Below are 27,921 nucleotides of genomic sequence, written 5' to 3' on the forward strand. Positions count from 1 at the left end.
TTTTCAGTTTCCTCAAGATGGTTGTGGCTGCTGCTTCATGGTTGTTCCTTTTTTAAAAACGTTTTCATGGTCAAGCTGCGACTAGAAGAAACGGATATTATGGAACAAGGACTAATGAACTCATCTAAACCAAACTGCTCTTTTCAATGCAATTTGTTCCATAATCGTCTGGTTCAGAATTCTAACTATCTGTGATGAATGAATTGTTACCATCTGTTTCTTAAGACTAAAATGTTTGGAATAATGGCTGAATTGCTTCTTGACTTTCATCTTTTCATTAAGTTTTTAACACACTTGTGTGCAGAGTCTTATATCTTTTTATTTCTGTCGTTACTATGAATGATTGAATTTGTTAATAAATTTTTTGCCAGAGAAGAGAACCAACATTCATGAATTTGTGAAAGAATTGTTTACAAATGAAGAGAACCCTGTGTTTATATACTTAAAATTCTTATGTTCAAGATAAATATTATTGTTATGATTATTATTACGGAAGATATACTACTACAATTCATATTTTGAAAAGTATTTTTTATAGGATTTATCATGGGTTAAGCTTAAATTTGCATATCGGTTTGGGATTGTTACATTAAGGATGAATTCGAGTTGCGACAAGTTTAAATATGGATTGGTTTGATTTCATTTCAAATCTATTATTGTTTATACTAATCGGACTTGAGTTGGTTAGAGGTGTTTGAAGGTCATTAATAAGATGAATAGTTATAAATAGTATTGATAATGAGATAAACAATATTATCGGAAGAAAATTTAAGTTAAACTTGTGTCGAATTATGAAACCAAAATTTTGTTCGAATTTGGTTTTAATCAAGTTGAAATTCCAATTCGGTTAAAGTGTGTGTCATTTGCCTCACCCATTTCCCATGCAGTGCGATCTGTGTCCTTGATCGAGTAACGAGATTCTCTTATGTTAGGGTAATATCTTAGACAAAGTGGTTATCACTCACATTATAATAGAGATATTCATATGGCTTTCGATGAACACATTTCAATGTTACGTTCATTTGGATTTTCATATTTAATTAAATATTTAAATAATATATTATTATATAATTAATTATTATTATTTTAGATTAAAAAATCATCTGGTTACGTTAAGATGTATTTTTAACTTTGGTATAGTTTTATCGAATTCACAAAAGGCCATGTTTCATGTTGATATCGGATAAAATAAGTTTATTATTACCAGAGCTGACTGCATTTGTAAGGCTGGCAACAACCTCCCTCGTTGTTGTCATTATCGGTAATAATATTTTTATTATTATATAATTATCTATTAACAATTGTTTTATTTAATTATTTATTATAGCGAGTGGTACAATTTTGACCCTACCCAAAAACACCGTCCCTCCGCCCGGATAGGCTGGGTAGGCATCCCTTTATTTGGGCAGAAAGAGAATTTAGCAAATCATCCTTAAACGCTGCGTTTCGATGCTCGAATGTGATTCCAGTTTGCAAATGACACTTATCATCAATACGAAAGGAGAGGAAAATTTGCAGAACAGGAAAGCTTTCCTAGTGTGCTGTAAGTGGACGGACGAAAGAAGAGTGTCCTGCTGTTTAATTTAGCAGAGGATTCATGGGGTACATGAATGGAGGAATGAGCTGTGATCCAATACTCACTATTCCAAATTCAGTCCAGACTTTGTACCAGATAACAAGTCTACGATTGTGACTCATTGTCTCTTGTGTTGCATTGTTTGGGGGACACTCTCATTGACAATGACAAATAAGAGTCCTTCCAATTAAATTAAATTTAAATATAGATTGGTTTGAATTTAGTTGAAATTTTAAATAATGAAATTAAATTTAAATTTAAATTTGTTTAAACTAATAAAAAATATTATCAAAGATTATTAATATTTATTATTAATTAGGTAAATAGTATCATCAAATAAATTAAAGCCAATATAAAAGATTACGATCGTGGGTCTTTGCCACTGTATGATAGATGATAGAGTACGAAAATTGGACGGACAAAAATGAAAAAGCAAGGTGGCTCCCATTGCTTGACAATGAATGGGTTAATGCAGTGAAAGGTGTCCCTCCCGATTAGCCTTGATGGTGCAACGTCTTAATCGGAGACTCGTTCAATTGATCATGACCGTTTGATCTTTATGGATGGATTGCTGTTTTTGGGAATGACCGTGTGATGTTAGTCCGAGAAGAAGTGGGTTCATATCAAATCATTCAAATAGTTTGATAAATAATTTACTTGTCTATTGTCGTTGAGCAACTACATATTTTAATAATATTATTTTCATGGTACTAAACTTATCTACAATGTCTTTGTTTGTATCGATAAAGATGTGTATGAATTTCCACGATATTTAAGGTTGATATTATTATTAATTTAGTGAGCTCCCCGTTTATAGTTCAGTTTACCCAAAATATCAGTAAAATTTTTAAAATATTAAATCTCATATCTATCCGTTCAAATTTATAATAAATATAAAAATAATTAATGAATATAAAAGTTATAAAAGTTAATATAATTTAGAAAAGGGAGTAAAATGTTAGTTCTCTTAATTGAGTTTTAACATATCATTTTTGTTTCAAGTTTGAATCTGAATTAAATATTATTTAGGTAATTTAAACTCTTAAAAGTTGACTTTCTAGATAAATAATATTCACATGGCATATTTTATATTTAATTTTAAATAATATTAATTTTATTAGTCGTAACTTTATTTTGGATTAATTATAATAAACTGTATATTTGTTATCTTTATTGTTTATGGTAAATAATTTATTTTATTTATCTCATATTTTATCCAATTATTTTGAATGGGACATGAAATTTCATATAAACTCTTGGACTCATGCATTATTTTTTTTTTATATAACTAAGAATCTATTTATATTTATTAGACAAGTAAACTCAAATAGTAGTAATCATATCAATAATTATTATATCAGATAAACTAAAGTTTTACAAGTGTAACAAAGATTTAAATCCAGATTTTTACTTTAAAAATTTTAATATTTTACTAATTTTATTAACCCTTATTTCCTTATGCATTAAATTTGATTATGATAGGATGGGAAAAGCATTTTATGGTCTACCAAATTTGTCTGTTAATTGTTAGCTTTGCTCATTAGGTCAGACCTAACACCTTTATAACCAGGATTTTATATCAAAATTGGATGTTAACCTAGTGAAAAGGTCACTTTTAGTCAACCAATGGTTTGACCACTTGACCAACACGCACATTATGTTAATTAATGAGATGTTGGTTTTAAGTCCGGATAAATACAAAAAAAAAAAAAAAAATTCCTTATAATACGAAAAAATATAGCTTAAACAAAAATTAATAAAAAATTGAACCCTCAGAACAAATGTAAGTGATTCTCAGTTTCTCCGTGGGTCATTTTAGTTCAAAGTCTCAATCAAGCATAAAAGGTTCTTGGATAAGAGGTGGATTGGCTCTTGAATTCTCGATCAAACAGGCTTGTTTGGTTCTATTTTTAAAACTTTGGCTCTAACAGAACAAAAACAAAGCTGATTACGAAGCAAGGAAGGACTGGGTGATGATTTATGTAATGGGAGAAAATAAGTATTTATTCTTCTATGAACAGAAGGAATTTTAGGATTTTAGAAAAGGCAAATGAAGAGTCCTTTTCTGATTGAGGCTTAAGAGATGCCTTTAAGTATATCGAAGATGTGGAACTCTTGGCCTCCACAAAATTTATGAGCTTTTATAACTTTCAATGGCTTTTCTAGAGCAATCAAAAAGTTCCATATGGACCAAGAACCACCCTCTTCTCTAAAAAACAAACTACACTACCAGTTAAAGCCTAGCGTCCAATTTCTTAATCTTAGCCAATTATAAGACATTTGACACATTAAATAGAGCCAATCAGGTGAAAAAAATTGGAGAACAAAATCAATCATATAAAACATGATAGAGTTACCTGATTCAGCTAATAATGTTTATGTCCACAAAAATATTAGTGTTTCTCGCGATGATTCTTGACCAATCTTACACAAAAGGTTTTTATATGTATAATAAGACTTTATACTCTAACCATAATGTAAACCATTTGTAGGAAAGAAAAGTTTAAACTTAAGAGACTATATCTAAAATCAAAGTTTAAAAATGTTATTTATATGTTGCTACAACCGTTAGGAAACTAATCGAGCAAAAAATGATTGGAAAACCAAATCAATCACGTAAAAAAGATAGATTTATATAGTTTGATTTATAATATATACTTCGATGACTATACTAAAGTTTTTCTTAATTCTTGACCAAACCTATAAAGATATTTTTTAGATATGATCAGTCTTAATATTTCAACATCAACGTAATCCATTTGTAGAAAAAGAAAAAGAAGGAGCACTGACAAATGTACAAAAAAGAAGCCTTTCTTATTTTTTTCTCATTATCGTGATTTTCACCAAACTAAAATGAGATTGAATTTTTGATGGACCTGGCATTGCTGCCTTTAGTCACCTCAATAGTTGAAAGCAGATTCCAGGAGGTAAAGGAAGAGTTAGAGAGATTACCATTTAAGCATCTTCTAGATATGGAAACCCATATAGAAAGTAAAACCCTTTTTTGAAGCTCAAAAAAAAAAAAAGAAAAATTCAGCCTTGCTTGTAAAGTATAATGATACACAACTCTTCATTAAGGAATTGAGAGGTAAGCACTTTTGTCTTGAAGAAGGCTCTTCCTAGGACTGAGTGATGTTATTATTATTATTTTTTTAATTTAGTTATGTAGATTTGAAGAACAAAGATATGCGAGACATTTGCCAGCTTTTGTCTTCTTCAAAACCTGAAAGATGCTAAGTGGGTCATTTACCATGCATCCACCCATCCATCCATCCACAACCACCTACTTACACTCTCCATATCTAAAGCATTCGATTCAAATCATGATACCCTTTTTCGTTATTAAAGAATGAGAATAATTTTATCCTATCACTATTTTACTTTCGCTTTTTACAATATAATAACTATAACCCAAAGACTTACTGCATCCCAGGCATTGGAATGGTGAAAAATCTTCTTTGGTTCTCAATATATATATATATATATATATATATATATATATATATATATGTATATATACGTATATAGATAATAAAGGGAGAAAAAGAAAGAAGATCTAGGGGTAAAGCCAAAAATGTAGTGAGCATCCAAGGCAATGGGCAAGAAAAGTAATAAAAAAAGTAAAGCAAAAGGTGCAAGGAGAGACCAGAGATGAGGTGAGGTGGGTTGGGTGAGACACATGGGTGTGCGTGTGCAAAAAAAAGGTAAATTAGTTTTTTTTAAAAAGATTTTATATATATATATATATATATATATATATATATATATATATATATATATATATATATGTATGTATGTATGTATGTATGTATGTATGTATGTATGTATTCAACTATCACTTTTAATTTGTTAAATTGATCCAACTCTTAGATTTTATTACGAACGAATTAAAATTTTTAATTTTTTTATAAAATAAATCAAATTATTAGTATTTTTTATCAAAAGTATGAACAAGATAATTAGAATTATTTATTTTGTTTTGAAAATAAGATGATTAATTTGATAAATTCAATAAAAATTAGTGAAGTTTAATTTATGTAATAAAAAAATCTAAAAATTTGATCTCATTGATATAAAAATTTAAAAGTTTAATATTCTGGATAGAAAAATAAAATTCGATCCTATCAGTTAAAAAAATAATAATTTGATAACTCTAAACGTGGTCATCTTTTTTTTATTTTTTATTAGACAATGTGTCTTTCTCTTTTCAGTTTCTACACTTTTATAGATGCTTGCTGCCCACCATATCTTCTTCTTTCTTCGACTCTTCTTTAAGTTTCCTTCATTGTTTTTATTTTGTCTTCTTTTCTATCCTTTTCTTTCTCCATTTTTTTCTTCTTAGTCAGCTTAGAAACAACGCATGCTTTGCATCCCACACATTTGTTTTTATTTTTATAGATATAATAATACCAAAACCCTAAAGTAAGCACTCATTCTTGTCAAAAAGACAATCATGGTAGGCCCTCCATTAACTACTAGAAACTGATCTGATTGGTTTTCTCACTACATCCATCTCTTCTTGATCAAGACTCTCTCTCTCTCTCTCTCTCTCTTTCTATTTTGTTTGGTGGAAGTTTGGCTCCACTGCAGTTTTTGCATGGACAAGATGAGTTGGCTGGCTACCCTTCAAACCAGCTTCTTCCTTTCTTATTATAATTAAAAGGTCAACCCAACCTTTCACTTCTCACGTCTCTTTCATCTTTTCTTTTTTATTTTTATGGTTACAATTATTTTGTTTGGATTTATATCAGCCTTCCCATATTGATCCAATCCAACAGTTTCTTACTTATTTTCCCATCAACTTTCTTTTTTTTTTAATAGATATGTTATCTGAATAATTAGATAATGATCATATATTAAATTGTTTAAATCTAATATAACTCAATTTATAATGGTTCAATAGTATTATCAATAAATGTATCTTAAACTCATTCTCTTCACTTGTACCATATATGAAGGAAGATAATTTGATCATAGAGATTGAAACATTGATACAAGTTAAATTCAAAACTTAACAATTCTGTTATTGATAAATCTGGAGTTTCAAATATCAAATTCACGTTCAATTCCAAACTCATATTCAAATAAACAATTTGGTTAAGATGTAAAGTTTTAAGCATGGAGTCAGAGGACTTAAGTTCAACTCTAAACTCACATTAGTAAATTTGAGTGAACATAGTAGCATCTTTTGATATGTCTATATTGAAATAAGAGATTATGACAATAGATCATTAGATTAGTTTTATAAAATTCACTAACTTGTTAGTTGATTTTCATTTGAAATGGGTGATCGAACCCCTCTCAAATGGGATTTCTCTTTGAAAAAAATATAAAACCAGCCAGAAATAGGAAAAGAAGACAACATAAACACATGACATGTAGGATGGGTTGGAAACATAATTCTGATTTGCAATTGGACATTGACCATGTGTAACTCGGTGTACACAAGTAAAACATACACACAAGGTTGAGAAGAAAAGCTAATTAGCGGACAAATCCTGAAAATAAAAAAGGGCCAAGGTTGTCGGTAGTGTTTAGTATGGGCCATGTTTCTACTGGCTCTGTCCTCTAAATTCATGTAACTGGTCAATCCATTCATACCTTTCTTTATTGAAATCATTTTGGTTGTTTCGGTTGTTTGTGGGAAATACAAGAGAAGAGATGACTTTCATGTTTTATTTAATTATATCATGTAGACGGCACAAAGAGTTGACAAATAAATGATAACTTCAGTTGACAACTAAACCAAGTTTGTCTGTGTAATGATTGGTCTCTCTAAACTAGGTTGACATCTTTGAAGCTTCTTCTGCAATGATTTGGGTCAAATTTTCAATAAAGAATTATTAAAGCATTCTTCACTAGTCAACAACCAGATGGACTAAATCATTTATGCATTGGAAATGTGAATGGGGAAGTTTTGGACAAAAAGATAAAGTTAGAAGCTGTTTTTGTTTTTCCCACAAATGAAAAGCAAAACAATTTATTTTTATTATTTTTTAGTTGTATTTTCGTCTAAATGCTCTACTAATATCAGGCCAATACCAAGCCAAAACAACTAAAAAAAAAACCAACTCAACATCAATAAACTTAGATACTTACTCATCATAAAACAAATAAAATTTAATTTAATTCATATTAAACTTTGATTAATTTTATAAAAACAAATTCAATCATTAACTTGAAATTGATTTATTCAATCCAAATCAACTCAAACTCGACCTTTTTTTTTTTTAAATGAATACAAGCATAATATTTAACTCAAATTACACATGTTTAATCTAAATTTGAATTAGTGTTTGAGCTACTCAAATCAAATCCAATTCGAGAAAGAAGTATCCTTCATCAATTATAATAGGAAAATCAATATAAGATGTAAAATTTGTTATTTCCAAGTCTTAAACTGAATACACACATGTAAAATTGGGTATCCAAATATACAATTGAAAATGGTCAGACGAAAGAAGATAGAAAACATACGGGAAATTGATGTGTAATAGTCACAAGTTAAGGAGAAGAAGCAGGTACTGCCCTTGAAGCAGAAAATTATAACAGTAACTACAGCAGATAGATCCAGTGTGATTGAAGACATGTATTTTGGAAGTATACACACAAATTTAGAATCTTTGAAGATATATTTGGAGATTGTAGAGTTGAAATTTCAATCTCATTTCCCTTCCCTAAAGCTGTTGAGGCAAGAATAATCTCTTTTCCTTGCACCATTACTCTGAATTTTGAGCGAAAGAATGAGCGCCCCTAAAAGGGAAAACCATAATCTGTCTATTTGGTAGCTTCTCTAGCCATTAATCATAAAATTTTGTATCAAATTCCATAAAGTGGTAGGAAGGTTTTCACAAAGGAGTAAGCAAGTGCACCGGTGAAAATATAACTGTCAACTCTGTCCAGTATACCACCTGCATTCCATGTTTCATATTTAACATATTAGTGAATAATAGTATGCTTAAATCAGCCATAGAATGGATAAATGAACATCTGATGGTTGCAGAAAAAGGTGACTAAAAACGACAACTGATGGTGATGTGAACTAAGATTGCAGAAGTCCAGTTTAACAATCAGACAAAATTAATCAGAAAAAATTTCTTTATGGTGAAATGAGGTCAAAGATGATAAATTAAACCTGTAGGATTTTATTTGTGCTTATTGTGTGTCCACTAGAGGAACGAAAAATGAAAGAAAAAGGGTGATTACCATGTCCAGGTATTAGGGATCCAGAGTCTTTGACACCAGCATCACGTTTGATCATCGATTCCGTAAGATCACCAAAAATGGACCCAACAAAGTTAAGAAACCCAAAAGCTATTGCACTGACAATTATACACGAAAATAAAGTAAGCAACCTATAATAACTTTGGAAAACATACAAGCTTTCTGATAATTGCATAGGTGTATGATGTATGTTCATGTAAAAGCAAAATAATAAAATTCACAAGCTATACTTCAAACTGATAAAAATGGTGGAAATTGAAAAATTCAATAACTTCAGCCATATCCACCATGCATAAAATAGAAACACACAGCTACAAAAGTATTCAAGTAATTATTACATAGAACCTAAATACAGAATGTTAGACTGGACAATATGATTCAAATATGGAGAATGAGTTTCATGAACTACTGCACAAGAATGGGTTGATATTTGATAAACCCGCCTTCCCCCATATAACTTCTCTCTAAAACTTCAATACATAATGTAAACTAAAAGAGCAACAAACAAATGTTAGACTGCATCTTTTAAATGAAAAGAACTTGTTACAGTTAATTGAACTTTACACACAAGGAAGATTATATACCTAAGCAGAGAGGTTGGCCAGCAAAATATCCTTGATAATGCAATGGAAGTAGCTATACAACCACCCAAGCCAACAATAGTTCCCTCCCATGTTTTCTTCGGACTAATACTAGTAAGTTGTGTTCTACCAAAAGCCTGCATCAGAGATTAAAATCTATCTCATTGTCTTGAAATAATAGGGACCCAAAAGTGCATAGCAACATCTTCCTCAATTCTGCTGAAATGATGGTAAATAAGAAGATAAAACCTAAAATGACAGAAATACACAAATTTCAATTCCACCAATTGTTATAAGAGATCCAAAGAAGTTCATGTGTCATGCAACATTAGATATGTAAATGCTTAGCATTCTTCTTTAAGATTGATCTCAAAGGCAGGAGGAAAATGTTCTCGCAGGTTATGGTCACAATTCACAAAAAACAACTACATGTTTTAGTTCTAATTTGTTATTTAAAAAACATTAGAAAATTAGAAGGTAGTATACACCAAATGAAATGATAAACACCTTGCCACCTAAAAATGCGAATGTATCTGCTGCAATTATGCTGCTGATAGAGATCAAGGTTGCCACAAGACCCACAGTCCAATGAGCTTGGCCACCGAGAAAAATGGGCCATGCAGATCCTATTCCTGCAAAACCTTAAGTGGTTAGGAAACACAGTTTAGCGTAAGCAACGGTAAAAGTGCAATGAAGTGAAGGAATTAAGAGAGGAGATTAAGAGTGAAGAAGGATAAAACATAACCCAGCATATAAGGTCCTTAACCAATCACCTTTAAAAGGGCAGCAACCAACACTTCAGTTCTTCAGTAGTTTATTTTAAAGAAAGCCAGAACACTTATAATCAAAAGGGCAGAACCAGCCTCTTCAATAGTTTCAAGATCTTTTACATGCCCCACTTAAAAGAATACATGTGGTTTGTTCAAGTGAGACAAGATAGGAGAAATTGGTGCATCTTTCAATAAAAATCTATGATATCTAACTTTACAATCAGATAAGCATAGAAACATACTAGTATTTAATGCTGGGGCTGCTAAACCACATCGAAGCTTGACCCAAAAACAAGGAAGATATCCACAGTAAAACAGTCCAAACATGGTGCTACTTAGCTGAGCAAAACGAGGATTTCCTCTTTGTAAAAGCAATGCCATGGCAACAATGAAAGCAGCTGATGTAACTGAAACATCAATTTGGCCAAAGTACCTGACCATATATTACAAAATTTATTAGCAACGAACATCCATCTAATTAATCAGTGACCAAGATTGGTCATTGATCTAGATGCAAAATCATGCACGCAAAAAAACCAATTCGAAAACTATTTTCTTGCAGATCCGATAAAACAGAATAAAAGGTTTTGTTGAAAGAACTAATAATTTAGATGCAGTCAAAACTTAACTGATCAATGATGTCATACCCCACTACAATCAAACAATTCTGGACAAATGCACAATGAAGTTCAGGATAATATTTGATGGGCAAAGAAGATATGAAATAAATATTCTCTAACAAATAGAGGGAAATTCAACTCACTTATTGGTAATTAGTTCAATAAGGACTTAAAATTTGCAGAATTCCCTAATCTCTACTCATGTTTACCGAATATTGGAGTTTAAAGCTGTCCAAGCCGTCTTTCACTAGGGAGCTGAATGATAAATAGGGTTCTCTGTTGCCCCCGCAAACATAGAATAAAAACTCCACTCAAAATGCTTAACACACAGTCAGCTACATCAACCTCAAGAAATGTGTACCCTAAAGAGAGGGTTCCAAAGCCTTGAAGAGAAACACATGAAATAATGTACTACAAGCAAAAACATTCTATTGTACACATCGGTAGACACTTAGACTGTGTCCTAAAAAAAAGTTACAGCAACTTAACAATCTTACAAGGTAAGTATAGGCATGAGGGCACATATAACAGAGCAAACTCGTGACACATATCGAGGTGGAGGAGTCATTCCTGCAGTGATTCCACGACTTCTTACCAGCTCAAAATACTCACGTGCACCGACAAAAACAACAGCTGCGAAGGCCAATGTAAAAACCCATCCTCCAGCCAGTACAATACCCCCGGAAGATATTCCGATGCCAAGTCCAAAAACAATCCTTTTCTTTAACTGACTTGCTTTCTCTTGTCGTTCTGAAATTGAATCCTCAATTACTGGTAAATTATTGCCTTTGTCGAGTTCCTACAACATAACTACTTCAATATTTCCACTCTACTATTTAACCAAAAAAAGTAAACAAAAACACAAACTTAGTTACTTCATAAAAACAGCAATCCCAAATTACCAATCAATTTGCATTAGCCTAAAACCTATGATCATAATGAAGTCATGCCATGTACCACTATCAACACGGACACAAAACAGAACTAAAATTAAACAATACGCATCTCATAATTGAATAAAAAAAAGTCAATTAAAATAAACGAATTTATATACATGAATTAGAAAAAAATAAGTATGTAATTACCTCTTTAGCATCGTCCTCATCAAGCCGGTCCGGCTTAGTTCTCACCACAGCTGCAACAAAGCGGCGGTCACAGGAAACGCCGGATTGGCGAACCCGAAACATGGTTTTGGATCCATCAAAGACTATGCGGAGATTAAATTTCGAATAGCGTCTTTGATTGAGAATTATAATTTTGTTCGACATGGGAAGACATGGGCAAGCACAAAGAGAAGACAGAGAAAGTGGAATTAGATTGTACCTATCGATTTCCACAAACGAGGCCATCGAATTAAGAGAAAATTAATGGTGGATTTAGTTACACAGAATAAAACGCATGTTTTATTGTCGTTTCTAGGGGTTTGACAGTGAATTTTCGTAGGAAGAAGAGAATGAGTTGTGTGACTGAGAGCGGTTTTCAGTGGACTGTGTCTGTGAAGTGTGAATAGCTTTGATTGGGTTTGTTTTGGAGGGATTCTATGCGGAGCGGATTTGAGGGACGAGCCAACGTCATTTTTTTCGGTTCAGGGATTACGTGCTTGAGCCATAGTACAATACACCATACACATTAAATATGCAGTGTATTAAATATTTTTATATATATAATATAATATAATTATATAAAAGGTATATAATTAAATAATTAAATATATTTTTAATTCAAAATTATTTATTAACATTATAATATATTAAAATAATTTTAATTTAATTATACATTTTTAATAAATTTAGTCTAATATATTAAAAACATTTTAATAAAATAATATATTATTAAAGGTTTCTTCCGGAGTGTGTTAGCCCGAGGAAAGAGTTGAAAGCAAAATTGGAAAATACCTCACTTCAAGGAATAACTCCTCCCACGGATGCGTTAGTGATAAATTCTGTCAATTCCTTTCTATAATTATTTTAATTGGTTGTGTGAAAAATACAAATGTAAACACAATTAAAACGATATAAAGTTTACAGAATAACATCTTTGTATGTTTAATTTTAATTTCGTGAAACTGCGTCTTGTAACAAAAAGTAATTATTCTCACAACATCCAGTCTCATGGTAGAGCTTCCCTCTGAAATTACCATCTACAAAACATATCCAAGAGTCTTCGGCATTTAGGTAACATCTCATAATTAAAAACGAGAAATTTTTTTACCTGGTAACTTAATGAACAAAGAAGGTTGCCCTACATACATAGATCACACACTCCACAAAGTTCTGGTTTTGATACAGAACACTAACAGATTGAAGACAAAGTTCCTGCTAATCAGTCACAATTGCTTTTTCAAATTTATGTATTTCATTTTTGCTTGGGTAAGCACAAAAAATAAAATCCTCTGATGGTCAAATCTTCTTCATAAGGTATCCCAAAATGATGCCAACCACACCAACTACAACAATATACATTAATGATATACCTGTGCCACTTCTGTTGGCTTGACGCCTTAAGAGCTCCTGTGAATCAAAAATCTCAAAGTAAAGCTCATGTTTAACATTAATCATGCTATCAATTATGATGCTACGACAATTTAGGAATAAACTCATAATTAGCCACCAGTGTGAACAACTTGTAACTATGGAGGCCGCTATCTGATTCCAATCACATATTGTAGCAACAATATTATATGGCATCCTGTGGGGCTGAGAATGTAATCAGTAGGAAGTTTTGGCCCAGATCCCATTCAAGGTGACATCTACATTAAAGAGAAATGGAGGGATTACAGCTAGCTGCAATTGTTGTATGAGCATAGGAATTGCCCACTGTCCTAAACATTCTCTGGGACATGACCACCCTTCTATTTGTTCTAGACTAACCCTTTTTGGTTGACTCCCATCCACGAGATTTCTTCCTCCCAAACTGTCTCAAGTGTCTTTTCATTTCAGAAAGAAAAGTTACAAACATTATATAGGAAGTTGACCAAAATCTTCTTCCTCATTCCGTGCAGTCCAAATTGTAAAAAACTTGCAAACAATACCCTCTTTCCCTTCCCACAGTTCTTAAGTTACACATAAGACCTAGTTACGTGAATTATGATGATTTCTAATGAGTATACTTGGGCAATAATTAATCAGAATGGTTGTAGCATCAGTGTTGAAATATCTTCCAAACAGTGTATTCCATACATTATTGCATCATACAAACCTTAATTAAACTCGAATTTCTAATGTTGCACATATCAGTTAATGCTTAGGGAGTTTCTGTCAATGAAACTAAAACCAAACAAGTCATACGTATTGATGGTAGTCTTAGTGCCAATCATGGCGAACTTGGCCAACAGGCAGAGCAAGCTAGGCTCAAGAATTGCCAAGTCAACATATAAAAAACAAAGAGATGTATCAGAGTACAGAAAAATAATTGTGCACATCCAGATGGGCCTGATCAAACCTCAAAAAGAAAGGCCAAACTCAGTTTAGCCACTTGATCAACACTACTAACAATATTGCAGATATAGGCTCCACCATATGATAAAATAACATGAAAAAAAACCTTACCAGCTCCTGTTGAAGCTTGTTATTTTGCTGAATAACAGAATTTTTCTCTTCAGTCAGCTTTGAAATGAAAGCCCCAGCCTGAAATTGCAAGCATAACTCAGAATACAAAACCAATAAACACTTTGGATATTTCAGCAATAACTGAGAAAGTTGAATTCGTATGGAAACATTTCTTGGCCCATGTACACCTTAAAATTTCTAAGTGACTCCTTTAAAAGAAAAAGAAAGTGGCAAATTGACCGCTTTAATATGCAACATGAATTATGCGTTGGCCCCGCAGAACATTCAGACAAAAGGCAATTAGGCAAACTTAATGTTTCCATCTAACAGAGGAAGACACATAAAGAAAATTTCATATTTTTATTGGTGAGGAAATTAGAAAACTCATCAAATGCTTGAATATATATTATATGTCAGCTCAATTATGACTAAAAAACTTAACCACTATACAGTCAACTGTTGTATTGAGTTCACGTTATGGTATTTGACTGTTTACTTGGATCAAACATACATACATATTCAGAACCTAGTCTACCACAGTTTCAAAAGGAAACTAACTCTCTAATTACACAACCCCAAAAAAGAACAATTGAAAATCTGAATCAAGTGCAATGACTAACCACTAAGTCTCACATTCATGTTCTGCCAAGTAGAATCTAGATTAAATAGTGATATGGTCTCTATATTTTGAGAAATAAAATACCAAATAGGTTAAAGGTGAGAAATAAAGGGGATACCTCTGTTGAGTTATCTATTCGTTCAGCTCGCTCAACAAAACCTCTTGAAGCCTACAGGAACAAATGCAAAACTCAAAATAAAAACCAACCAAAAAGGACGCAATAAAGTTTACAATACAATACTTACAAAAATTTAGTAACCAAAACCTTGTACTTAATATTCTAATGAAAAATAAGACCTTAAATACTTACAGGTGAAAATTCAGAAGCACCCAAATTTCCATTGTCTGACACAGATGCTCTAGGTGAAGAACCTTCTTCAGAACCTTCTCGAACAGGCGATGGTGCCCGAGGTGGAGCCACATAAACAACCCTCAATTTGCATTCTTCAACATTATGCCCTGCCTCCTTATTGAACTGACAAAAAAAAAAAAAAAACCAGAAAACCCCATTTTCCTAAGCCACAAAACTGAACTAATTAAGCCTTAACACTTAACAGATACTCAAAACAAAACCACGCTCATTTATGTCAATACCATCTCTGGAGTTACACCCTTTGCAGTGGCTCCAGGACTTGTCACTACACTTTGAAGTAAAAATTTGTCTTTGCATTGCATGTCCGGAGGTGCCTCCTTTTGTGCTTGCATTGTAACTAAATCATGTTTTTATCAGTTCTTCCATCAACAAAATCAATTAATGAAAAAAAAAAAGATGATTAGAAATGTGGAAATTACCAATGACATCACATGTAGACCTGGGTAAAACAACTCCAGTATTGGGTCGAACACAATACTTCTTTGGATTAGTCGTTTTAACCTAAAAAGTTCACGAATTTGACAATCACAATTACGGAAATCAAGACTACAAATCTCTAGGGCAAAATAATTTTAAAAATTATTTCGAAGATCTAGGTACATACGTAACTTATAAGTGGAATTTGAACTTGCATTAAATAAAGTAACCTTTGAAAATGGCATAAAACTTAAAATACCTTGAAAGCCACATAATCATCGCTCTTGTTTGACAACTGTAGAGAGCACGAGATCTGCTTCCGTAATTCAACTTTTTTTTATTAAAAAAAAATTAGAACACTTAATAAGAAAAATTAAAACAAAATTACGGATCTGAAAGAAACAAGAAGCTTACATGGGAACCGGAGTTCCTGAGGTTCGATACTGAGAAGATCGCCAGTACTCATCGCTATGAAATCGATTTAGACAGATATCTACTAGAAGTTTCCGGCGCAGGAAAGCCGGTTTAACGGCGCCGGTAAAAAGGACGATCCTGTTTCACCGGCGAGTAACAGAAAGAGTGAAGAGGGATCGCAATGAGTGAGTGTGCAGAGTAAGAACGTGTGACAGTGATGTTTGTCTAATACTTCCAAGTTCAACTAGTATCTGTTTTATTATTATTCCCGTCCGGTACGGAGTTTACAGTTTGTTCAGTGCAAAGTGAGGGTAATACTGTCTTTTAATGCAAAGCTCACAAACGGACCCAGGTGCGTTGACTTGACATGCTATCAATGAAATCAAGAAGACAACAGTACGTGTATATAATAAGTATTAATCCAATTATTATTATTATTTCTCGTTACCTTAAAAGTATTTAATCATATAAATTAATAATTATTATAAACACATATAATATTACTTATAATTAATATTCCACTACAATAAGCTGTCAATCAAAAAATAATTTATTAAAAGGTGAAAACTGCAAACCCAATACAGTTGGTTTATTGAGTTCTACAATGGTAAGTGCATTATATAATATAAACGTATACAAAAAACAGAAATGATTGAGTTTTTATACGAGTAACTTATCTAATACATTAAATCTAGACAACCAAAGATAATGGTGCGAAATGTAATACTTTAAGTAAGAGATAAATATGACAGGTTAAAGAAATCATAAAAAGTGCCAAAATTTATCATTATATAATTTCAAACTCATATTCTGAATTAATTTGAGAATAAATGATGTGTTTTGCATCTTACCTATAGATAACATGACTAATTGCTAGATACTTCCTGCATAACTTTTCGGTTACTTTTCTGCGGCTGGCTTATTACTTGCTCACATCAGCGGTGTAAAAATGACCACAAAACATTACGAATGCTTTTTGGAGAGAAAAAAAACAGTACGTGATTGGAGAAGCAGCTACGATGGCATTACTTTTTCTCTAGATTTTTCAATGTTCTAACTTCTAAAACAGTCACATATCGATCACTTCTTGGCTTACCTCCTGTTTGACTCTTCTGAAATCTCCCCCCTCTGCCCTCAGTCATTTCGCCTCCAAACCAATATACACCCTGTATAAGTTCCATTTAGTGTTGAAACTACATGGAATTTTCATTAGATACAAACCTTATCTTGCCTTTTCATGTTGTCACAAGATAACTGCAAGAAATATAGCACTAGATACCATTTAAACAATTCAAAATAAGAAAGGTTTTCATATATACAACATATGGTATTCATTAATAAGTAAACAAACAATAGCATAATCTTTTCATCATCCACCACTTATGCCTCTCTAGCACTATGCCTATTGAAGAAGCCATCATATTGCCAAACTGTGCATAACTCTTAATAACTGTCGACAGGTGCAGAAGAATCTTGCTGACGAGATTGAACAAAACCAGCAAACCAAGCAACCCTCATGAGTTGTATACCAAGAATCAGAATCCACCAACATACTAGCCCCCTAATGGTATGCACCATCCATGCTGGTGCACTAAGCTCAGCCCCAAGCTTTAAACCCCTCATCAACTGCAACACACGGTAAGACTCATACACAACTGGAGTCACCAACCATACTGGTGACTGCCAATGCCAGGTCAACATCTCGGTCAGAATCTGCACTGACAGAAGAAGTAGGTAGGGACCTAAAAGAACCGCAAATGGGATGAAAGACAGCTGGGGTTGGACAAAGCCCTTTTGGCATCCGAACAGCATCATCAAAGGGATGATAAATCCTGTCACATTTGCAACCATGTTCCAGAATTGATAACTGAAAGGAGGCTTGCTATGGCAGGCCTGAGTTGGGTTTTTTGGCTGAGCACATGAATCTGCCATAAGTAGGAAAAGCGTTGCACCAAGATTGAATATGCAATCAAGTCCAATTAAAGAAAGCAGACTGGCAATGTTGGGGCCAAGAAATATGGATGATATTGGTAGCCACAAAGTGGGCACCATGCCTGTGGTGAGTAGAAGAGATGGACCCAGAAGCCACATTGGCCATTTAAGAAACTGAAACTGCATAAATGGCTGATCACTTGCATCTGTGACTCCTTCAGTATTTGTTACTGTTGCTTCAGCCGAGTTTTCAGAACTCAGTGTTTCAAATAAATTGGATGTTTTTTTCAAAAAACTATAATCAGCATCATCGGGGGCAGCAGGAGCTTTTGTGACTGGTGATGATTCCCAAGGAGTTATGTTTGCACAACAGACACAAAGATGTTTGACATGAATAGGTGAGACAGGCAATAAATGGATCACGTTTGTGAATTTTAGCAATTTCAGGCTTCTGGGGAGTACTCGGCAAACACTGATGGTTGATATTGTGGATGGAGCCTGAGCTAACAATGCCATACCCTGATATTGAAAATTTAGCAACAGTAAGACCTATGCAATTCAACCACAAATGAAAGGAGCTCAAGAAAAAACATAATAATCAGCATGAGATATAAGCAAACATTTAAAATAAAGAAAATCGGCAATCCCAGCATAAGGAAAACCACATGAACACAGAATTTTCTAAAGCATTAGATTCATTTCCTCAAATGTAGAGATATGATTGATTCTTGGTTCAGCAAGCTAATATCAACTTCTAGAGTTAGCCTCTTGCAAAATAAAGTTGCCATTAACTGCCAATGGCAACTTCAATAAAACCAGGAAACATTCTTAATTGGGCAACGACAAAGTGAACACTAATTTCAGGGGAAAAAGGCCCACCGCACTGATAATTGGGCAATGATAATTAAATTATTTCTAAGAATAAAGCAATGTAGTCGCTTGCCACAAGCAGAATATAGCCATCAAAAGTAATTCTACAAATCAAAAGACTAATTATTTATTAATAAACTCGGGAATAATATCATCATTTTTGCCAATTAAAAATAATTAGAGTTATACAACAGATACAAACAGTGGATACAAATAAACTAATATATCATTATGTGATTGAATTAGTTTGTACCCGTAATACCCATCCATCTGCATATGAAGTAATATTGAAATAATAAAAACTTGCATGGTAACATTTTAAGGCATATTAATAATTTTAAATTCCAAACAACAGAAACTTGAAAAGCTGAAATTAAATATAACTAAGAACAACAAATTTAATTCTATTTCTTACACCTCTGTAAGATTTTGCCTATGCCCAAATTGAAATAAGTAAACAAGATTGCAATACTAGACACGATTTATGCAAATTTAAAGTTAAAAATTACAATAATATAACGTGCTCCCATAGAAACCTAGATTTTGAACCTTTTTATTGGCTTTCCCAAATCCCAATTAATTGTCAGCAATCAGTCAGGGCTAGAAACGAGAATAAAGAACTTGAAACCAGTTCTTGTTATAATAACATATATATAAGTGAAAATTTGACAAACCATTACCTCCTCCGCAAAACTCTTAATGAAATCTTGGCCTCAAATCAGATGATTTAGTGAGGTAATCTCACCTTTAGGAGAAACGAGAAACAGGAAAACGAAGAGCATGAAAAATGGATTTTTTTTTTTTAAAATCGGGGAAATTCACTAATTGGGCCCTGACTTTGTGTGATCCAAGCCCACAATAATTTTCTCGGACTCGGTTAGATTGCATATACAGAGTTTTAAACTTGAACCCTTCGAGCCAGCAGGATTTCAGTTTATGTTGGCGTTTAAATACGGCTGGATTCGAACCAAATCAAATTTTAACTCAATTTGATTTACATAAAATTAAGTTTGAACTCTCTTTAAATAGGCTAGAGCTTAGCTTGTTTTAAAAGAGTCAAGCTCGAATTTGACTTGAATCGAGTTTTTAACTAACGCGTTATTAAAATGACATCGTTTTAATATATATTAGTTAAAAAAATATTGTTTTGTATTAAAATTTTTAACTTGCGAGTTTGACAAGCTAAACACTCCAAATTTTGAGTGCAAAAATATTGAACTTTCAAGCTCAAACTTGTTTTGGACTTATTCGAATCGAACTTGAATAAGTTTAATTCGAATCTAATTCTAAGTTTTAAACTGTTTAAAACAGAAACTGTGGCTCAAATTTGGTTTTAAAAATATATCTTTTAATACCTAAATTTTAAAAATTATGTTAAACCTCTATACTTTATATAGGCCAAAAGATTTATTCTCACTTAAAGTTTGATTTATTTCCAAACTTTCACCGACTACGTTTAAAATACTTAAATATCAATTTTTTTGTTAAAATTTTTTATTAAGATTAAGAGTAAAATCGTTATTTAATAAAAAATTAAAAAACTTAAAATTTTATTAAATAACAATCATTTTTAACTAACGCGTTATTAAAATGACATCGTTTTAATATATATAAGTTAAAAAAATATTGTTTTGTATTAAAATTTTTAACTTGCGAGTTTGACAAGCTAAACACTCCAAATTTTGAGTGCAAAAATATTGAACTTTCAAGCTTAAACTTGTTTTGGACTTATTCAAATCGAACTTGAATAAGTTTAATTCGAATCTAATTCTAAGTTTTAAACTGTTTAAAACAGAAACTGTGGCTCAAATTTGGTTTTAAAAATATATCTTTTAATACCTAAATTTTAAAAATTATGTTAAACCTTTATACTTTATATAGGCCAAAAGATTTATTCTCACTTAAGGTTTGATTCATTTCCAAACTTTCACCGACTACGTTTAAAATACTTAAATATCAATTTTTTTGTTAAAATTTTTTATTAAGATTAAGAGTAAAATCGTTATTTAATAAAAAATTAAAAAACTTAAAATTTTATTATATTTTCTTTTTAGTTTTAAAAAATTAACAATTTCTCCTATCAAAAGTTTAGAAAGTTATCTTTTCTCCCCTAAGGTATTTTTTCCTCTTCTCAGACAACCATTTTTGTTCCAACCGACAATAAGCTTTCCCATCATTTTTCTCTTCTATCGATTTTTTAACATTGATAGCTATTTTTGTCAAACAAAAACAAATCGTTTTTATCTAAGCCTAAATTGGCATCAAGAAACAATTCAAAACCCATTGAAATTATCATAAGACGGCTTCAATGATCAGATAATCGATTGGTTAAACCAATCCAGTTTTAAAATCAACGTAAGTTTTAGTTGAACGCATGACGAAATCCAACACAAAATTTTGATGTTACATGTGTAATCCACCAAAGAAAATTTTGATGCAATCGTGCATGTGAATCATTTGTTCTAAAGAAGCACCTGACACTAAATTACTACTTTTTTCCATTAAAGGCAATTCAATGATTAGACATAATATACCCTTTTTTATTATATATATAAATTGGTATGCTATGATTGGATGATTGAAATCAATATAAATAATTTCTTTGGATTTTATTTATTTCATGTATATGATTTTCAATCTTTATTGGGGTTTGAATTTTAACCAAATTGATTTGAGTTTAGAGTGACTTGAATTTATATAGAATCCATGTAAATATTCATTTTGAGTTTATTAAAGTTAATACATAATGCTATTAAAAAATTATTGATAGGATAAATAATATTAATAAAATAAAATAAATAATATTATTTGAAAAAACAATATTATTAGTAAGTTGAATAAAGTCATTGAATAAATCAATAAACAAATTTCAGTCTAAACAAGTGAGTTAGAACTTAACCTTCAAGTAGACTTTTTTGAGCCTTAAAGGGGCGTTTGATTTGGGTAATATTTGATTACTAAAATAGAAATATTACCTTAAAGATAGATTACTTAGAAGATTATTAGGTATAAATGATTACTATATTTGATAAGATTTAATAGGTATAAATAATTATTGTGTTTGTTTAAAGGTAATAAAAGATTACTAGTAAATTATTTTACTTAAATACCCTTGAATATAATTATTTTAAATATTTTTTATATTATTTGTCATATTAATTAAAAATAAATTTATTTTTATCTCAAAAAATTAATAAATAATAATATAATTATAATAAACTCAAGATTATCCCAGTAATATTTAAATACCTAAGGTGAAAGTGGTAATCAGATTACCACCTATATTACTTGTCACGTTAGCATTAGTAATAGAAGATTACTATAATATTTTATTATTGACAAACCAAACAAGGAAATAAAAGATATATTACCAAGATAATCTTAAAATCCCTCAACCAAACACACCCTAAAAAAAAAAAAAAAAAAAAGAGGCCTACAAAAGTTACAAAACCATCATTGATAACCAGTGTGCGTAAGTATGTTGTGCTACTTTAAAAAGTGCTATTACAAAGGTTACTTTGGACAAATAAAAAGTACATTGATACTTACTTGAGCTTATTTTATAACCTAATCAATCGTTTCTTGATTAATTATGTCCCAACTTTGGCTTATTATGAGTGAGTAATTCTATACTTATTTATTTTACGTATATAAATTTATCGATATTTATATATATTATTGTGATAAATATTATTTTATATTTAATTTAAAATTATTCGATCATATAATAACATTTATTAAATATATACTTATTTATATATTCAAAATAAATATATATAATTTATTATTGTGTCTAATTCTATTGCTCACTCCTTTCCAAATAATTCAATTCAACATAAATAATTTAAGATTTCTTAAATGGGCTCTAGCAAATAAGACCCAATTTGAGGTCAACTCAAATACAAAAAAATCAATTTGAGAATACTTTGAGATTGATAAGTTGAGAACAAATATAGTTTGAAAACAAATTTATTACGGGTTTGATACGAGCTAAATCAAGCTTGAATGTTTGATCGACTGGTTTTATGAAAACAAGTCTTGTGATATTTATAGGCAAATCTTACATTGATATATTACGGGAGCGATTTTGGATATGTATAAAAATCTCGTATCGTTTGAGAACATAAGACAATACTAATTAAATAGTTTATGTGTTACTAAGTTGTTAAGACATATTTTAGATTATAAAGTCTAAAACAAAATCATGACAAACTATTTATTCAAAATAGATAATATTTACCTTACATTGAACCAAATTATTAGATATAATGTTACAAGCCTAATTTTTCGCTGGAACTCAATTAATTTAATCTAAGCTCAAATTTGAATTAAAACAATTCAGATCAAATCTAACCCAGAATCAAATTCAAATGCTCATGAACTTTATTCTTTCTTCATACGGGCCATCGTGTTAACTAAGGCACCCACAAAAGAAGAGAAAGTGGCCCCTCCTGAGCCAGTTTGTGCACAATCAGTAGGCCTATTAAATCGAATTCTGCTCGTTAACTTATTCATATTGTAAATAGGGAAGTCATTTACCTAAGCAAATGAAGTCAATACAAAGAAACAATGAGGTTAGAGTTAGAGGAGTAGGATATTCTGCAAGACCAATCCGCAAATTCAGAGTTAGCAGATTGATAATCGCTAAAAGGGAAAGTAAGATGAAACCAAGGCTTCGGAGCTGTCCCTGCCCATATCATAACAACCATGCAAGGTTCAGTGTCTTCCTATCATATTGCAGATCAGTTTCCATCTTTCAGTTTTCTTCATTTTCTGATTTGTAATTTTTCCTTCTAATCCTGCATGCTTCGTTCAACAATGCCTTCTGCTAAACTTTCAATAATACTAGTTCGAATAAACTCAAACTCGAGTTTGACATTATGGATTCAAGAATAAGTCTTTTGTAATAGTTGAATTATCATCTAAAATATTTGTGTTTGGTTTTTTACAGTTTTCCCGTTGAGCAACCGATAATTTCATCAATCCGGCACCATTTTATATTCTTATTCTTAATACAGCTGCTGATCGGGCAGCTACAGGTGGATTATCAGAACAAGACTGTCTCTCCATTTGAGGTGCATTGTTTCATCTCCAAACCCTTGTAAACATCCTTGACCCAATCGAGGTTGCGCTGACGGGAATACCGCTGCTGGCGGCTGCATTCGCATGCAGGCGAGGAGGCAAAACGTAGAAGAAGTGCGCGTGACACCTTTCTTTTCTCCTCCTTAATTATAAATTAGAGTATCACGCTCAGGAATTCTCAGTTGCAATTCCCATGTTAAGGTATTTGGATTTTGTAGGTTCAATTATATTTAAAGGCCAAAACACACAAAAAATCCCCAGAAAGCAGCAAAGCAAAGAACTAAACAAGCAAAAACTCAAAGAATGACCAGAAGAAAGAGATCCCATCTGCAGATGTTTCTCTCTCTCTGTTTTTCTCTTCAAAGAGCCGTAACTACTGGTGGGTTGTGAGAGCGCCGCCAGATAAAGAAAGGTCTTGATCGGAGAACGGTAGCTAGACGAGGAAGGAAAAATAAATGAAATTATAAAAGAGAAAAGATATTTTTTTCAAAATTAAGCTGACAGAAATTATCAATTTTTAAAATTACAGTAAAAAAAAAATTATAATTATAATTTTTTAATATTATTAATTAAATAACAATTATACCATTAATATTAATAATTTTTTTAATAATAACAATTAATGAATGAATATGTGGATTTTTAAAATTTAATAAGTCAAAGTTTAACAATAAATTAAACTTTGGTGGAAAATAATCTTTTAGCCATAATTAAATGGATGCAACTTTTCTTTGTCTATAAGTTTATAATGTGTATCAGTTTTTAAAAGGTCAAAAGACTTATTCCCACCCAAGGTTTAGTAAAAGCCCAAATTATCATTTTTTAACTTTTAAAAATCTAAATATCTATAATTCTGTTAAAATTAACTATTACAGTTAAAGGTAAAAATGTTATTTATAAAAAATATTTAAAAAATAAAAATTTATTATATTCCTCCATCTTAGATTTAAAAAATTAATAATTTCCTTTATCCAATATTGAAAAATGACCATTTCCCTCCCCCAACCCTAGGTTTAATACTTTTTAAATTTTTATCTTCAATTGCCCCCCAAAATTTTAGAACTTTCATTTCACCCCCAAATAGTTTCCATCTATTGCCCTCTCCTAGCGACCTCCTCCCTTCATCTCTAGTCGTCCCTCTACTCGAGATCGAGTAACTGGTTAGCCTAGCATCCATCATCGACAATTTTGTTCCTTCCCAACATGATGACAATGCAATTTTGTGGCCTCTCTTCCTCCTCTCTCTCTCTTGATGTTAGACGGTGACGCGATTCTAGTGTGATTGTGATGCAACTTGGTTTTGAAGCTATAGTCGTCTCTTCCTAAACAAAGAAAAAGAAACAAAGACGTATTTTCATCTTTGTCGATGAGAGACGAAGAGACATCTCTTTGTCTCTTCATCGACAAATCTCTGTCTAGGAAGAGACAGTAATGATGCCTGAGATGTCATTGTCTCTTCTTCTCTTCTTCAGCTTGTTGTTGTCGCTGGAGTAGGAACAAAGAAAACCTTGGATTTTAGGGGAAAAATGGGGGAAATTGTTATATTTTTAAACATGGGTAAGAGAAATGATAAAACTTTTAGTTTTAAAATTTTTTAAGTAAATTACGATTTTACCCCTAATTATAACTAAGATTTTTAATGAAAATTAACTCATAGGTAGGTGTTTGGCTTTTAAAAATTGAAGAGTAAGAATTTGAGTTTTCAAAATACCTTAGGTGGAAACAAGTCTTTTAGTCATTTTTTAAAGGCCAAAGGTAGTCCTGGCCACGGCTCATGAAACGACAGTTTTGAAGTTCGAAAAAATAAGGTCCCTGAACAGAAATTGTAATAGGACAGTTTGTAACCGGTTCAAAACCGACAATTCTAGTTCATGACCTTGGTTCAGAATCGATGATTTCGGTTCGAAATTGATATTGAACCGTCAATTCTAATACATGATCTTGATTTAATTTTTAAATTATTAATTACAATAATTTAAAATTAAAAGAAAGACTTGGACTTAATTTTTCAATTAAACTTCCTACGTATCTTCTTGAGGTTTAGAAGAATTAAAGTTTACGTAGTTCTCTTACCTTTACATATCTAATAGCCGACAGTACCCCCTTATCTTATCATTCACCATTGTTATCTTGACTATTATTTCTCGTTATCGAACTATCCGTAGTTAAATTAAACGATTCTTCATTGAAGTCCACCTTTATATCTTGTTGACGTAATTCAGCTCTTGACCTATCCATTTTTATATAATAAATAAATTTAATTATATAAATAAATTATATGATTAATTATGAAAGATAATAATAAATAATAATAAATAAAATTAATTATAGAAATAAATTCTATAATTAATTATGAATTGTATAATAAAAATTGAAATTGAAATTATTAAAAAATAAAGAAAGAATTTAATTAAATTTGAGAGAATTTAATTGAAAGATTGAGAAAGTATTAAGAATTGAAAAGATGAGAATGAGAGTAAATAAGAGAGTTTGAAGGATTTAGTGTGAGAAAGTTGAAATTAACCAGTAAATAAGAGAGTTTGAAGAATTTAGTATGAGAAAGTTGATATTAACCAATAAATAAGAGGGTTTGAAGGATTTGACGTGAGAAAGTTGAGATTGACCACTCGCGCCTAATTGCACTTGAGGTGAGAAAGTTGAGATTGACCACTCGCGCCGAATTGCACTTGAGGTAGGTAAAGTCAATCCAACGTGGCACTGCGCCACGTATTACACCGTAAGTTGCAAGGTAACTTCGTCGAATGCATAATAAAGGGAAACGAACTCACCTGATTCTATTAGTAAACCAGAGCTCACAACCAAAATCATAAAACCTAAAAGAAATGACTTTGGGTGGGGGAAACGATGAGATTAAAGTAATCGGAGAATCTGAACCACCAACACCCAAATTCAGAGTTCGGACAGTCGGCAAAGTGCCGAATAAGAAGAAACTGAGTCGACCAAAGCCGCCAAGCTGCCTCTGTCCTCCCCATCACAATTTTGCAAGGTTTGTATCATTTTAAACTTAATTTCAACAGTTTCATTGTTTCTCTTTGCAGGCCATGAAAGCAATCATGTTTGAATATTTTTAATGCACGTATTAACTTTGAAATGGTCTTCTGCTTTGACACTTGATTTTGGTTTGACAGTTTTCCAGGAGATGAGCTACCAATTTCCTCTACCAGGCACGATCTGATATTCAAGTTTTTGATACCATTGCTGATTGGTCTGCTTCAAGTGGACTATCAGAGCAAAAATGTATCTCCATTTCATACACACCCCATCAATATGTGGGGATTTTTAGCAGCTACTTGTATTTATTGTGTGGTACTTGGTACTACAACTTGCTCTAAAATCGTCAGCCATATCATTCTCAGTTCAGGAGCTCTTGCTTCAGTTTGTCTGGCATCGGTTTTGTTCCCGGGTTTCATTGGATGGCTTCTTTTATGCTTGTGGACTGTTTTCACTATCACGCTATTCAGAAAGTTGCCAAAACATATTTATGAATGGCTCAAGCCCATAATAAGCAAAGCCATTGACGTTGGTCGTCCCAAATTCAATAGATTCTGGGAATGTCTCCCATTGAAGAAGAAGCAACAGTCGCCTAATAAAAGCGATTCAAATGTTTGAGTCCTACTTCGATCTTACTGGAATCTTTCTTAAAAAATTGTTGTGTTGTCTCTTTCTTATTACTAAAAATTTTTCTTTTTCTTTTTTTTTTTCTTGTGGCAATACCCCTGCTAAGTATACGTTGTGGTACACACAGAGGAAATGAAAACTTTCCAGAGTATTGTCCTTGAGTGATATTATCCTCAAGGTAGTCTTGTAATATGTCAAGAGTCAATGGGTCATTTTGTAATTAATGAATTAAGTTGGTATATAAACCCAAAAATAT

At 31.7% G+C, this 27,921-nt stretch overlaps 4 protein-coding genes across 7 annotated transcripts; 1 reads left to right on the forward strand and 3 right to left on the reverse strand.

Annotated features, from left to right (window-relative positions):
* Positions 1-7,942: 7,942 nt before the first annotated feature.
* LOC123217728 (phosphatidate cytidylyltransferase 4, chloroplastic-like) lies at positions 7,943-12,387 on the reverse strand. 2 transcript variants are annotated; one of them, XM_044638833.1, is made up of 7 exons: positions 11,857-12,387; positions 11,269-11,570; positions 10,394-10,584; positions 9,889-10,022; positions 9,385-9,518; positions 8,783-8,898; positions 7,943-8,487 (listed from the first exon to the last, which is right to left on the reverse strand). In XM_044638833.1, the coding sequence occupies exons 1-7, from the start codon at positions 12,118-12,120 to the stop codon at positions 8,396-8,398; spliced, it is 1,233 nt and encodes a 410-aa protein (XP_044494768.1). In that variant the 5' UTR covers positions 12,121-12,387; the 3' UTR covers positions 7,943-8,395. The 2 variants fall into 2 exon arrangements, with proteins under 2 accessions (XP_044494768.1, XP_044494770.1); XM_044638835.1 differs by having other exon boundaries at positions 9,889-10,013; positions 11,857-12,386.
* Positions 12,388-12,940: 553 nt separating this feature from the next.
* LOC123215471 (vesicle-associated protein 1-2-like) lies at positions 12,941-16,389 on the reverse strand. Its single transcript, XM_044635584.1, has 8 exons — positions 16,143-16,389; positions 15,988-16,058; positions 15,731-15,812; positions 15,533-15,648; positions 15,249-15,413; positions 15,057-15,107; positions 14,320-14,397; positions 12,941-13,281 (listed from the first exon to the last, which is right to left on the reverse strand). The coding sequence occupies exons 1-8, from the start codon at positions 16,192-16,194 to the stop codon at positions 13,171-13,173; spliced, it is 726 nt and encodes a 241-aa protein (XP_044491519.1). The 5' UTR covers positions 16,195-16,389; the 3' UTR covers positions 12,941-13,170.
* A 1,008-nt stretch (positions 16,390-17,397) lies between these two features.
* LOC123215268 lies at positions 17,398-19,761 on the reverse strand. 3 transcript variants are annotated; one of them, XM_044635294.1, is made up of 2 exons: positions 19,625-19,761; positions 17,398-18,593 (listed from the first exon to the last, which is right to left on the reverse strand). In XM_044635294.1, the coding sequence occupies exon 2, from the start codon at positions 18,588-18,590 to the stop codon at positions 17,586-17,588; it is 1,005 nt and encodes a 334-aa protein (XP_044491229.1). In that variant the 5' UTR covers positions 18,591-18,593; positions 19,625-19,761; the 3' UTR covers positions 17,398-17,585. The 3 variants fall into 3 exon arrangements, with proteins under 3 accessions (XP_044491229.1, XP_044491228.1, XP_044491230.1); XM_044635293.1 differs by having other exon boundaries at positions 19,619-19,728; XM_044635295.1 differs by having other exon boundaries at positions 19,494-19,659.
* Positions 19,762-26,845: 7,084 nt separating this feature from the next.
* On the forward strand, positions 26,846-27,921 carry LOC123215310. Its single transcript, XM_044635350.1, has 2 exons — positions 26,846-27,033; positions 27,176-27,921. The coding sequence occupies exons 1-2, from the start codon at positions 26,870-26,872 to the stop codon at positions 27,654-27,656; spliced, it is 645 nt and encodes a 214-aa protein (XP_044491285.1). The 5' UTR covers positions 26,846-26,869; the 3' UTR covers positions 27,657-27,921.

The sequence above is a fragment of the Mangifera indica genome, chromosome 5, assembly GCF_011075055.1.
Source record: "Mangifera indica cultivar Alphonso chromosome 5, CATAS_Mindica_2.1, whole genome shotgun sequence".
NCBI lineage: Eukaryota > Viridiplantae > Streptophyta > Magnoliopsida > Sapindales > Anacardiaceae > Mangifera > Mangifera indica.